Source organism: Dasypus novemcinctus, chromosome 31 (genome assembly GCF_030445035.2).
Source record: "Dasypus novemcinctus isolate mDasNov1 chromosome 31, mDasNov1.1.hap2, whole genome shotgun sequence".
NCBI lineage: Eukaryota > Metazoa > Chordata > Mammalia > Cingulata > Dasypodidae > Dasypus > Dasypus novemcinctus.
This window is the reverse complement of record NC_080703.1, coordinates 20201427-20214482: the sequence shown is the minus strand read 5'-3', so window position 1 is coordinate 20214482 and position 13056 is coordinate 20201427. Positions and strand designations below refer to the sequence as shown.

The following is a 13056-nucleotide window of genomic DNA, read 5'->3' as shown; positions in this document are numbered from 1 at the left end:
AGGAGGCACTGGGAACTGAACCTGGGGCCTCCCATGTGGTAGGTGGGTGCCCAACTGCTTGAGCCACATCCACCCCCCTGTTCAGATTTCTTATTTCTCCTTGAGTCAGTTTTAGTAGTTGGTATGTTTCTAGGAATTTGTCCATTCCATCCAATTTATGTAATTTGTTGTTCATAGTATTCTCTTAAATCTTATTTCTGTAAAGTTGGTAGTAATGCCCCCTCTTTCATTTCTAATTTAATTAATTGAGACAGCTCTCATTTTTTTCTTTATCAGTCATCTAAAGATTTATTGATTTATTTCCAAGAATTATCTTTTCAAAGAATTTGATTCTCTCTTACTTTAGTCTCTACTTTTTAAATTTATGCTTTTATCTGTATTATTTCCTTCCTTCTGCTCACTTTCTGTTTTGTTTGCTCTTCCTTTTCTAGTTCCTTAAAGTGTTGCGTTAGATTATTAATTTGAGATCTTTCCTCTTTTTTGGTGTAGGCATCACATAATTGTACATTTTAATACCTTCTTCCAATCTCTGCCTTTTAATTGACGAATTAATACAATTGTATTTAAAGTGATTACAGATAAAGAACTTGCTTATGACATTTTGCTATTTTTTCTATATGTCATATCTTTTTATTTCTCAGTTCCTCAATTACTGCCTTCTTTTGTGCTTAATTGATTTTTGTAGTGTATCACTTTTCATTCTCTTCTCATTTCTTTTTCCATATATTTTTAATAGCTATTTTCTTAGTGGTTATCCTGGGGGTTACAATTAACATCTTAAACTCATAGAAATCTCATTTGAATTAATACCAACTTATTTTCAGTAGTAAACCAAAACTCTGCTCTTATCTAGCTCAGCCCACCCTTTTAAGTTGTTTTATCACAAATTACATCTTTATACATTGTGTACCCATTAACATACATCTATAATTATTGCTCCATGCATTTGTCTTTTAAATAACATAGGGAAAAATAGGAACTACCAACCAAAAGTACAATAATACTGGATTTTTAAATTTACATAAGTAGTTATCATTAGTGATGTTCTTAATTTCTTCATTTGTCTTCCAGTTACTATCTGGTGTCCTTTCATTCAGCCTGAGGCATTTCTTTTAGGGCAGGTCTACCAGCAATGAATTCACTCAGATTTTGTTTATCTTGGAATGTTTTAATTTCTCCTTCATATTTGAAGAATAATTTTTTATGGGCATAGAATTCTTGGTAGACAATTTTTCCCCGCAATTTAAATATGCCCTTCCACTGCCTGCTGGCCTCCAGGATGTCTAATAAAAATCAGCTGCTAATTCTACTGATGATCCTTTGTGCATGACATACTGCTTATCTCTTGCTCTTCTGAAGATCCTCTGTCTTTCGCTTTCAACAATTTCATTTTAACATGCTTCAGTGTGGATCTTGGAGTTTATCCTACTCGAAGTTAGTTGAACTTCTTGGATACATACAGTAGTGGCTTTTATCAAATCTGAGAAATTCTCAACCATTATTCTGGCAACTATTCTTTCTACCCCTTACACTTACTCCTCTCATTCTGGAATTCCCATTATGTGTATATTGGTATGCCTGACAATTTCCTACAGCTCTCTGAGACTCTGTTCATTTTTATTCATTCTTTTTTCTTTCTGCCCCTTAGACTGGATAATCTTAATTTACCTATTTTCATGTTTGCTGATTCTTTCTTTGCCTGCTCACACCTGATGTTGAATTCTAATAAGTTTTTCATTTCAGTTATTGTACTTTTCACCTACAGATTTCCTATTTGGTTCCTTTTTCTAATTTCTATCTCCTTATTGATGTTCTCTTTTCAGTGAGCTATTATGCTCCTGGTTTTCTTTAATTCTTTGCCAATGGCTTTCTTTAGCTGTCTCAGCACATTTAAGACATTTGCCTAGTAATTCCAATTTGTGGGCTTTCTCAGGGACAATTTCAATTAACTTTTTTCTGGTAAATGGGTCATACTTGCTTTTATCTTTTCATGCCTCATAATTTTTTGTTGAAAGTTGGATTTTTTGACTATTATAATGTAATACAGTAACTCTGGAAATCAGATTACCTCACCCTTTCCCAAAGTTTGTTGTTGATGCTTTTATGAGTTGTATTGCTTACTTAGTGACTTTTATAAACTAGTTATTGTAAAGACTGTATTCTCTGTCATTTACAGTTAATGAACTCTCTGTTCTGTCAGTGCCATGGTCAGCTACTGATTTGACTGAGATTTCTTTAAATAGCAGGAGGCAAAATTTTAAAAGCAAAACCAAAAGTCTCTCCTGGTCTTTGCAGATTCAGTGTGTGTTGGTGGACTCTTTCAATGTTTATCCACATAGTTTATCATTCTGTATTAGCCTTTAACTTCCTGCTTGTACAGAGCCTAAAGGCCAGCCTGGGGTGAAAGATTTGGGTCTTCTCAGCTTTTTCTGGCATGTGTCTAGCTCAGGTCACAAATGGGCTTTCCAGAGTACCCAGTATATGGAGCTTTTCAAAGCCCTTATTCCCCCATGTGTCTCTTTCACAATCTCTTCTTTCCCAACCTTTTCAGTCTGCCTGCTGCTTGCCTGTTCTGTTGTCCCTTTACTCAGGCAGCTGCAGCTAATATATTTTCCTTCAAATGCTTTTGGCAAACACCTGCTTAGAGGACACTCTAGCCCTGAGAAATTTCCAGGGTGGGCAAAACAAAAGCAATCCCCTGGGCCAATTTCTCAGGAGCCACCAGACAACATCAAATCATACAACTACAATTCTTTGAGACCAAAAGATGTATTTTTGTTTCAGATAATATTGAGAATGGATAATTTTGGTAAGTGTGCTAACACTGTTAAAGAAAAAAGTTATCTGTAAGATACATATGAAAAGTATTTACATTTATTGGTGTAAGAAAATGAAGTGAGGGGTTTGCTTTAATATTCCAGAAGAAAGAGCAGGCTGTGTGTGGGGGGGGGGGGGGGCGGGGTGCAGATTGATAAACCAAGATTAGCAAAATGTTTATAACTGTTGAATCTGGGTGATGAGTACCTGGAGTTTATCTTAAGAGTCTCTTTACTTTTCTTTATGCTTGAAAATGTCATAATAAAGTCGAAAACTTAAAAAAAAAAAAAAAAAAAAGAAAAGCTTTGTTTCCCCCTCTAGCACCAGAAAACCATACCAGAGACATGGGCCAGTGTCCCCATGGCTGCCGCCACACTGGGTAATGGGTGCTGTTAAGCGGATTAGTTAGAACACCACAGTGCTCTTTCACAGAGTGTCAGCAGCTTCTTTCTTCATCACGCATTCCCCTGGTTGTCGTAATTTTTAAATTAGATTCCAAAAATGTGAATAAATTGATTCTGATGGTTTTTCCCAACTTAAACACTGCTTTAGTGGAGGATTGAGTTTTGAAGTCCCCTATTCTGCATTTTCATGTAACTTCTAAGAGGATTACGACTTGGACACAGGAAGGACCTACTTGATTAAAATAATACACATTTCAGAACAACAGATTTGTTGGAGGCTAAAGATTTGCACATGTTATTTAACTTATATTTCTGAGATCCTTCTAGTCATTTATAGAAATAACCTGATGACTGCTCTTATTTGTTTTACACTTTGTATGAGACATAAAACTAGGGTATAGTAGTTTTTAACTAACATTTTTGGGGGATTTTGTTTGGTTAATTTACTGTGATGTCAGCCTCAAGCTGCATGAGGCGCCCATCAACCTCCCTCCAAAGAACTTTTTAGTTAGCTCCAGCCTCCACTTTGGTGACATAGCTAGGAAGTGAAGGAAAAGGGAAGCCAGGTCCCTTAACAGTCAAAGCTGGTAGGTCTGTGCTACCACAGAACCATCCATGCTACTTATAGTCCTCGACTTCATTTCTGAGCTCCCCGTGGGCAATGTCTAAAAATCTCTGGCCCAGGAGGGCCATGGGTATATCTGTTTTTAAAAGTATGTGACTGAAAGTTAAATAAAGCCAAGTTCCATAGGTAAATGAGCCCCACCCATCAAGGCAGCTCTCTGCTGAGGAAAAAAAAAGGGAGCTTGCCAACACTGAGAGCCATTCCTCCTTTTTTTCCCAACCTCCACCCCTTGATGTTGATGTACAGGAACACCCACCAAGCACAAGGCTCCATCTTTAATCTCATCTTCTCTTCCAAGCCTGTTCACTGGTTCCCTGTCAAATAAGTATGTAGGCAAATGGCAGAAAATCACCTTGTACAGTTCTGGGTTCAGCATGAATGACCGACCCTGACAGGAGCTTGGTTTCTCCAGGGGCACTTCAATCAATGGCCTGTTTTCCTCTCTGGAGTCACATGATGAAGGTGTAAACGAGGAAATGATCTTCCATTCCTTGTACGCCTGAACAACAATGACAAATTAAAGACCAACAGAATATTCTTTTCAACCATGCACACAGCCTTCCTGAGCCTCCTGGAAAGTCAAGCCTACCTTTTCCTGGCGTGAGGGCCAGTCATCCGGCCTCTGAGTGGGGTAGGCAGAGAGCAGGGATTAGGGCAGGTGCTATGAAAACTCCCCAGACACTTGGCCAAAACAGCTCAGAAGCCGACACATACTCCCACCTTCAGGAGGAGCACCAAGCGTGCAGAAAGTTATTCCATCCAACTAGCTCCAACAAGCAGTAGAGAGAAAGAAACCTGGTGTCCTCACACCTTTTCACATTATGGTTAAGAGACACCACTAAGAGTTAGCAATTAAGGCAGAATTTTCTACCTAGGCTAGTAAATCAAGGATGAAAGAAAATTCAGGAGCTATGGGGTACACTGTACAAGGTAGACTCTGAGGTCAGACAAAAGAAATTCATGTCTCAGTTCTACTTATTAGCTCTGTGACCTTGGACAAATTGTTTATTCTCTTCTAGGCTTCATTTTCCTGCTCTGTAAAATGGTGGAAATAAAATGAGATAATCAATGTCAAATGTCTAGTACAATCTTGATAAATAAATCGATACTTTACTCATTTTTTTCCCTTTACCCAAACTTAAATCCCAAAACCAAAGTGACTGTGCACACCAGGGATCAGCAAATTTTTTCACTGAAACATCAGATAATAAATATTTTCAGCTTTGCAGGCCAAGTGGTCTCTCTTCCCAACTCCTCAACTCTGCCATTGTAGAACAAAAACAATAACAGATACTATGTAAATGGCATGGCTGTTGCAATAAAACTTCATGAACACTAAAATTGAATTTCAAATAATTTTCAAGTGCTGTAGAATATTATTCTTCTTTTCATTTTTTCTAACTATTTAAAAATGTAAAAACCATTTTTAGTCCATGGGTCATAGAGAAAACAGGCAGTGGGCTGGATTTAGTCTGTGGGCCACGGTTTTCAGACGTGGTGAAGCTAAAATGCCCAGATTAAATGCAGTATTTAGGGCCCAGAATTCCTATGAAATTTCCGTTTTACTACGTCTTGCGATAGTAGGTAGTTAACTTTCCTAGCCTTTATTTTCCTATTTATAAAATAGTGCTACTTGCCACCTATGAATCTTCTCAAGAATATTGCAAAGATTAAGTGGATTAAGTTTATTTCTTGCTTTAAATTATCCCATAAATTAAACTATGTAAATACTAGGTTAAATGTTTTAAAAGCTATCCATTAAATAGAAATGGTTGTACTACAAATAAACTATAGAATCAATCACTATTTCCAAACATGAATCATGTAATCTTTTAGGAAGTTGGGAGGTAAAAAAAAAAAATCTACAGGGCATATTTATCCCTGTCTTCTTATAAACTGCTTAAATGGCTGAATCGTGTGCCAAGACAAGTGGGCAAAAGATACAAATGCTTGACATTTGAGAGGATCCTCCTGGCAGACATTATGAGTTGCATCCTGGCTGACCTTGAAAGGACTAATGAAGTACAATGCACTTTTAAACTGCAGGAAGAGAAGCAAGAGCTGCTCATATGGCACATGACTGACCTGTTTTGATGAATAAAGCACAGTTTATTTTCAAGACACAGCCTTTTAAGAATGATACATGGCAAGGACACAGGATTGTGGTACTTCTGGCAATAAAAGCAGAAGGATTTAAAACTCTTCTGTTAGGGGAACACTCATCCACTGCTGGTGGGAATGCAGAAGGATCCAACCATTCTGGAGAACAGTATGGCGGTTTCTCAAAAAACTAGCCATAGATTTGCCATATGACCCAGCAATACCACTGCTGGGAATATACCCAGCAGAACTGAAAACAAGAACACAAACCAATATATGTACACCAATGTTCATAGCAGCATTGTTCACTATTGCCAAAAGTTGGAATCAACCCAAATGCCCATCAACAGACAAGTGGATCAATAAAATGTGGTATATACACACAATGGAATACTACTCGGCTGTAAGAACAAACACACTACAAACACATGTGATAACATGGATGAATCTTGAGAACCTTATGTTGAGTGAAGCAACCCAGAGATTGAAGGACAAATACTACATGACCTCAATGATATGAAATAAACAAGCTGCCCTAGATAGCAAGAGACTGAACGATAGGCTTGCAGGAAATCGGAGGGTGGAGGAAGGATATGAGCCGATATCTGCAGGGGTGGAATTTAAGACGAGATGGTGGTAAGTATGAACACAAAGAAGAGATAAAAGGGGGGTAAGGGGTTGCCTTTGCTTGGGGCTTTGCGGGTTTGAGGGTGGCTGGGGAGGGACGGATGGGTAACGTTGCCCAAAAGTGGGGGGAGGGAGGGGTAGCATACGAACCAGGAGAGGATCAGGTGTTGGTGGAGAGTAAAATGCCGAGAAAATCATATCAAAATATAATAAAGAGGGTTACCTGTTTAGAATGCTCGGAGGGGAGGGTCTGATGCAGGACGGGCTCCTGGGGAATGTCTAAATGCTCATTCTGCCAGAGTGGGTGACACCATGGGGTAGAAACCCAAGTAGTGAGAGTGGGGGTGGACCCACATCCTGGGGAGGACTAATGCCATCCAATAGAGGGAACTGTATCCCTCGAGAGAAAGGGTGGCTCCCAGGGCATTGGGGCAGTTGAGCAAGTTAGGCCCTGAACACTATTCCATCTATCTCTGGAAGTGGCTCCTCAGGAAACGGAGGTTGGCTATCACTGAGGGCACCAAGGTGGAAGGGAAAATGGACGTTAAATGTGTGGAACCAAAGTAAATGGGGGGTAAGAGAGGAGTTTCTTGAGAGTACACAAAGATGGATATAAAACATGTAATATTACACCATAACATATAGGAGATGACAGACTGATAATGTAAACCATAATGTAAAACATAGGATAACTAAAAATGTAAAGAACTGTGTATCCTAAAGTATGCACCATAATGTAAGCACAGATGTCACCTTGTTAGAAAGCTAATGTCTCAGACTCTGTACATCACTTTAAGTAAATATGATATGAATAGGGCGTAAGAGTATCACTGTGGAAGGGAAAAGGTTTTCTGGTGGATGTGTGGGAGTGCTGTATATTATATATATACATTGCTGTGGTCTAGGACTCCTGTGAAGAAAAGCTGAATAATTAGGGGGGGGGGGGGGAAGAAAAAAATAGGATGTGGAATTTTTTCAAGTCAACATTCTTTATCTAAGTTCTTTATCTAACTTTATCCAAGTTCTTTATCTATCCTTTAAACTCATCGCTATATGCCATTCCCTAGTAAGGGACCATGACATTATATTGGGCTTCAAATTTCGGGGAGTTCTGGATCACAGAGTGTTTCAACAATGGCAATGGAGGGATACTGGTATGGGATACCAATGACAGGTGATATATGACTGACAGGGAGCTGTACAGAACATATGTCCAGGGTGCATGGTAATGTTTGGATATACTCATAGTGGCAACAATTAAAAAACACAGTAGGGGGGGTACTGGGTTCCTGGCCAGTGGTGCTCTGTCGTGGTCCCTAGGGGAGCAGCAACAGTCTCCCAGGTACAGTGGTGGGGACCGGGAGGGAGTGAGGGTTCAACAGTGAGCCCCAGATGCTAATGACTATGCTTGTGAGCTGATAAACCCAAAATAAGAACAAGGCCTAGAGCAACTTTGTGCCTGGGAATTTCCTTCTGTCAGCCTTCATGTTACTCAAATGTGGCCAGTCTCGAAGCCAAACTCAGCATGTAAATGCAATGCCTTCCCCCCAGCGCGGGACATGACACCCGGGGATGAGCCTCCCTGGCAACGAGGGACCACTATCAACTACCAACTGATGATGCAACTGGAAAATGACCTTATACGGAAGGTTCAATGCGGATCAGCAGAATATCCATGTCTACATAAAATACCATGACTTTAAAATGCTGTTTGACCTAAAGTAAGGGGGAAATGGAAAGGAGAAATGAGTTTATATGGCTACGAGTTTCTAAAAAAGAGTCTGGAGGCTGGCAGAAGGTTTGCCCTCATGCACAACTGAGCAGAGTCAGAGAGACAGATAAAGCAGATACAACCCCCAGATATTGGTTCCTTTGAGGGCTAAAGAGACCCATGGGAGTTATGGTCATGGCCGATGGGGTTAACTACAAGGGCAGATGGCCCCTCTTTGGAAATGGTGTTTATGTGTGATGAATCTGGACTCAGATGGGATCTCCCTTCATAAGACTTTCATGCTAATGTGCTGGAGGTGCAGTTAATGTTGGGGTTTAAGATATATTTAGGGGATTTGAATCTCTGGACTGACAATGTGATAGCCAGATCCTGAGCCTCAACGGACTCCAGCACCTACAATCTGATTTATTGGACTTACCACACTCAGCTAAGATGGAGTTGAAGAAGGACAACCACCACACCATGGAGCCTAGAGTGATTACAACTGAAAATGGGAGGATTGCATCCAGCATCCAGGTGGAATCTGAGCCTCCTCTTGACATAAAGGTGCAATGGACACAACCAATCCAATGCCCACATAGAAGAGGTGGCATTGGATTGGGAAAAGTGGACATAATGGACAAAGGGTATGGGGAAAGGCAGGAAGAGATGAGAGGTGGAGGCGTCTTTGGGACATGGAGCTGCCCTGGATGGTGCTTCAGAGGTAATCACCGGACATTGTAAATCCTCACAGGGCCCACTTGATGGAATAGAGGAGAGTATGGGCCATGATGTGAACCAATGTATATGAGGTGCAGAGGTGCCCAAAGATGTACTTACCAAATCCAATGGATGTGTCATGATGATGGGAACGAGTGTTGTTGGGGGGGGGGAGAGGGGGGGTGGGGGGGTGGGGTTGAATGGGACCTCACATATATATTTTTAATGTAATATTATTACAAAGTCAATAAAAAATAAAAAAAATTTAAAAAAATAAAAAAAAAATAAAATAAAAATAAAAATAAAAATAAAAAAATAAATAAATAAAAAATAAAAAAATAAAAAATAAAAAAATAATAAAACTCTTCTGTTGGGAACAATAATTACAAGGGAAAAGCCTTAGATTCTACCAGCAAATCTGCCTTCCAGGGGCCTGTTGTCTAAGTCAGATAGAGCCCTCATAAAAGTTGTTGTTTTCAAAATTCCCACCCATCCCATTCTTTGGATTTCCACATGACTGTGAAGGAACGGAGTCACCGTCGGGGCAGAGTGGTAAATGGCAAGTCACCCTTCCCAGTCACCAAAGGAGAGTTTTGGGGTGACTGTGAAAATGACTGCCCCTTCCCAAAAGGTGAGGCAAACTCCTACAAAAGAAGGGTTTAGTGTAACTAAGTCCCTTCCCCATCTCAGGAAGTGTCCCCAGTGACCATCTGGTTGAGCAGGTAACAATAGAAGGAAGAATCACAAGCCAGGGCAACAAAGATCCCCGCCTTGCCCGTCCCCACCCCACCACCCACACATACACAAGTCCAGGAATAGGTGTTACAAAGAGAGATCCTCCCTGAAACATGAACGAGGGGTGTAGGAGCCCCGGGAGTGAGAGAGAAGCTCGCCACAGTTCTTATACCATGACAAAAAACAATTACTCACCAGCAGCCCTGGCCAGTCACCCCAAAGGAAATCCCATATGAGCAGCCAGATCACAGGCTGATTATATTCCCTGGTATATTTGGAAACATCACATCAGAAGTCTTAAAGGAGTGTTACCATGTTCATAGGATGAAGCAGATATTACCCAAAACTTCGATTTGTAATTATTTAACATCACAATGCACTGAGCCATTGGTAGGAGCACAATGTCAAGATATCCCAGCCTTTACCCTTTCCAGAATTAAGGTGAGACAGAATAACTGGGCTTTCCTTTCAAAAGCAGAGCCAATCACAAATTTCAGACCCACAAGTCCATAGCACTTTGAGCTTCTTACTGGAACAAGCATACATCTGGCACTTAATAAAGGATAGGAACTATAAAGTCTTACCCCTTTCTCTTTTAGGAGAGGCTCAATTCATTCATGACCAATGGATGTATTATGGGGGGGGGGAGTTAGTCCTTGGCTATTAAAAACCGTTCCAGTGTAAATGAGAGTGCATCTGGTTTTATTAGGAAAAGTCAACAGAAAAGGAATATATATAAGGTATGGCAACGATATACTCATTAAGGAAAGTTCGAGAAGCCTATCTCCATGTAGGTTTTAAAAAGGTAGGGAGTACAGAGGAAAGATCATGAGATTTAAAACCCAAAGCCTCTGGGTTCATCTCCAGGTTCTGTCATCTACATTATGAATATAGGCAATTTACGTAACCTCCACGACCCTCTGTAGCTTTATTCACAGAATGAAAGTAATAAAAATACATACCTCAGAGGGTTGATGGAGAATGAAGTGTAGATAAAGCATTCAAAAAATATTTTATAAACTGTAAAGAACTCACAGCAATATTAGTCGTAGGTATTATTAAGGAAAACATGACATGAAAGAATGACCAGAAATGAAGAAAACATAAGGACTCATTTAAAATCTTAAAGATTTTAAGGTGTCAAAGCCATCAGTGTTCCTGGCTTGGGTACAAGAAACAGGCCCTTCAAGCATGCACCGTGTGCAACAGGAAGTCTGTAACAGGGGCCAGGACACAGCCAGCTAAGGCCCCGACGGGGACCCCACAGCACAGTCAGCAGCCAACCTGAGTCCCCGTCCAAAGGTGGTGGTGAAGAGAAACAGTGGCTGGGAAACAGAAGACCATGGCCTTGATTGGTGGCTCTACCCAGAAGATAAGGCATGGGGAGGAAAAACCATCACAAGGACTCAGGAGCCAAGTCAAAGCCATGGGCCGGCACAGAGGTCACTGTGGGTCATCACGGGGACTCTTTTGCCGCTATTGTCTGCAGGGGCTGCAAGCAGTAGTGGTGAAGCCATGCCAAAAGGGGCTCCCAGGCAGGGTGGCTGTTCTCGTCCCCCACATTACCTGATCCAGTGGGCAGGAGCCAAGTTTCACTTGTCTTCCCGGAGTTGTCCTTTCTATGAACTGACCTTGCACAGTTCTGTCCTCATAGGGTGGACATTGCTAACCTTGCCTTCACTTGTAAGGCTTTCCTTAGAGCTTGCTCCAACTTGGGCATCCCTGGGAGCCAAGGATAACAATAGCTAATGAAAACTGGGAACTGGCACTTGGGTACGAGGCACTCAGAGAAAGATGAATACCAGGGAGCGAGGAAGGACAGAACCCAGGGAGAAACAGCCCAGGACACACTGTGAAACAACCCGTAGCAGTTGTCCAAACCCACATCCAGACACACAAAAACTCACACTAAATGAGTGATGCTCCAAACAAACAGGCGCCTGTGACAAACTCTCTTATCCTCGGGTCCAAATTATCTTCCCCTTGATGGACGTATAGCCCATGCAAACACAAGCAGTGGGTGAAAATAATGCAGTATGACGTACCTCAGAATCCGTGAAAAAGTTGTAAAGGAGGACATCATCAAATTCTAAGCCTTTTGCTTCATAAATTGTTAGCACAAGTGCTAATCCCAGCTCTTCTGGAATTTTCTCCTTTGCCATGTCATTGGCTACAAGGATTACCTGCAAAAAAAAAAAAATTTTTTTTAAGGAGTTAGGGAGGAAAAAAACATCGAATTCTACAAAAAGAAAAATCCTACAAAACTCTACAAAAGGAAACCTGGTAAAGTGCAAACTATTTCTATGAGAGGCGGTGTCGTTTAAGAGAAGTGGGCAGCATGGACTTGGTCATGGGCAAGTGGAAATACATGTAACCATTAGTTATAACCCTAAGTCTGGAATTTATCTATTCTTGGGACAGGGACTATTTGACTTCCACTTTGTGGAATAATTCACAACTTTTTTTCAATTGCAAAGCACCTTTTATTTCAAAACACAATCACAAGCAGCTTACCTGGTGGGCTCCAAATTCAATGGGCTGGGTTTTCCGTTTGTTTCCTCTTAGCAAAATTGCCAAGTCACTCACACTACAGGACTCCAGGACAGTTGGTTTGGGACCATCAAAGAGGCCAGAATCCCTTGGGAGACGATCAAAAGACTCCGGGAAATAGAACTGAAGTAAATCTACCACTCCCGATGCCAGATTGAGGATTCCTGGGATAAAACAGGAAATACGTGTCAGATATTGTACCACGTGGCTGGATTTTTTTCTTGTTTTCTTTCTTTCTGAGAAGGAGTATGAGCCCTGACAGTGAGTATAATTGCAAGCCTATTTCCAGCTCCCATTTGGTTATTATTTTGTCCCCAGCCATAATACCCTGGCAGCAGCAGATGAAGGCAGAGATACTGCTGTGCTAAAAGGGTTTTAAGGGATCTCATTCCCAACCTATATTCATGTTAGGTCATATTTATAACCTCATAAAGAAGGGACAAGGCAGAAATGCAATTTAAACACTTAGAGCTTTTAGAATGCAAATATGAATGGCCAGTATGGATGGTAAGTAAACAAGACTAGTTTGGTCTGCTCGCATTGGTGCTTAGAGTGCTGGAGACAGGTTGCCATGGAAATGGCCATACCAGATGTTAGCTGGGGTAGCAAGGATTCTATCACCTTTTTCCAACAGGATTACACCCAGATAAGTGAGGACTACACTAAGAATGGCAGTTTGAGATCATTTTATGAATCTTAAAAAAAGAAAGATTGTGTTTGTAAACTAATCTACTCTTCTGGGCGCAATATACTTTGATTGTATTAAA

The 13056-nt window shown here is 40.8% G+C and overlaps 1 protein-coding gene across 1 annotated transcript in view; it reads right to left on the bottom strand.

Annotated features, from left to right (window-relative positions):
• TRANK1 (tetratricopeptide repeat and ankyrin repeat containing 1) overlaps positions 1-13056 on the bottom strand; it is a 104236-nt gene that overhangs the window by 39307 nt on the left and 51873 nt on the right. Inside the window, exons 13-15 of the mRNA XM_058290772.2 lie at positions 12254-12453; positions 11785-11922; positions 4199-4345 (exon numbers count right to left, since the gene is read on the bottom strand). Coding sequence (XP_058146755.1) covers positions 4199-4345; positions 11785-11922; positions 12254-12453 — 485 coding nt within the window. The remainder of the gene's footprint in view (positions 1-4198; positions 4346-11784; positions 11923-12253; positions 12454-13056) is intronic.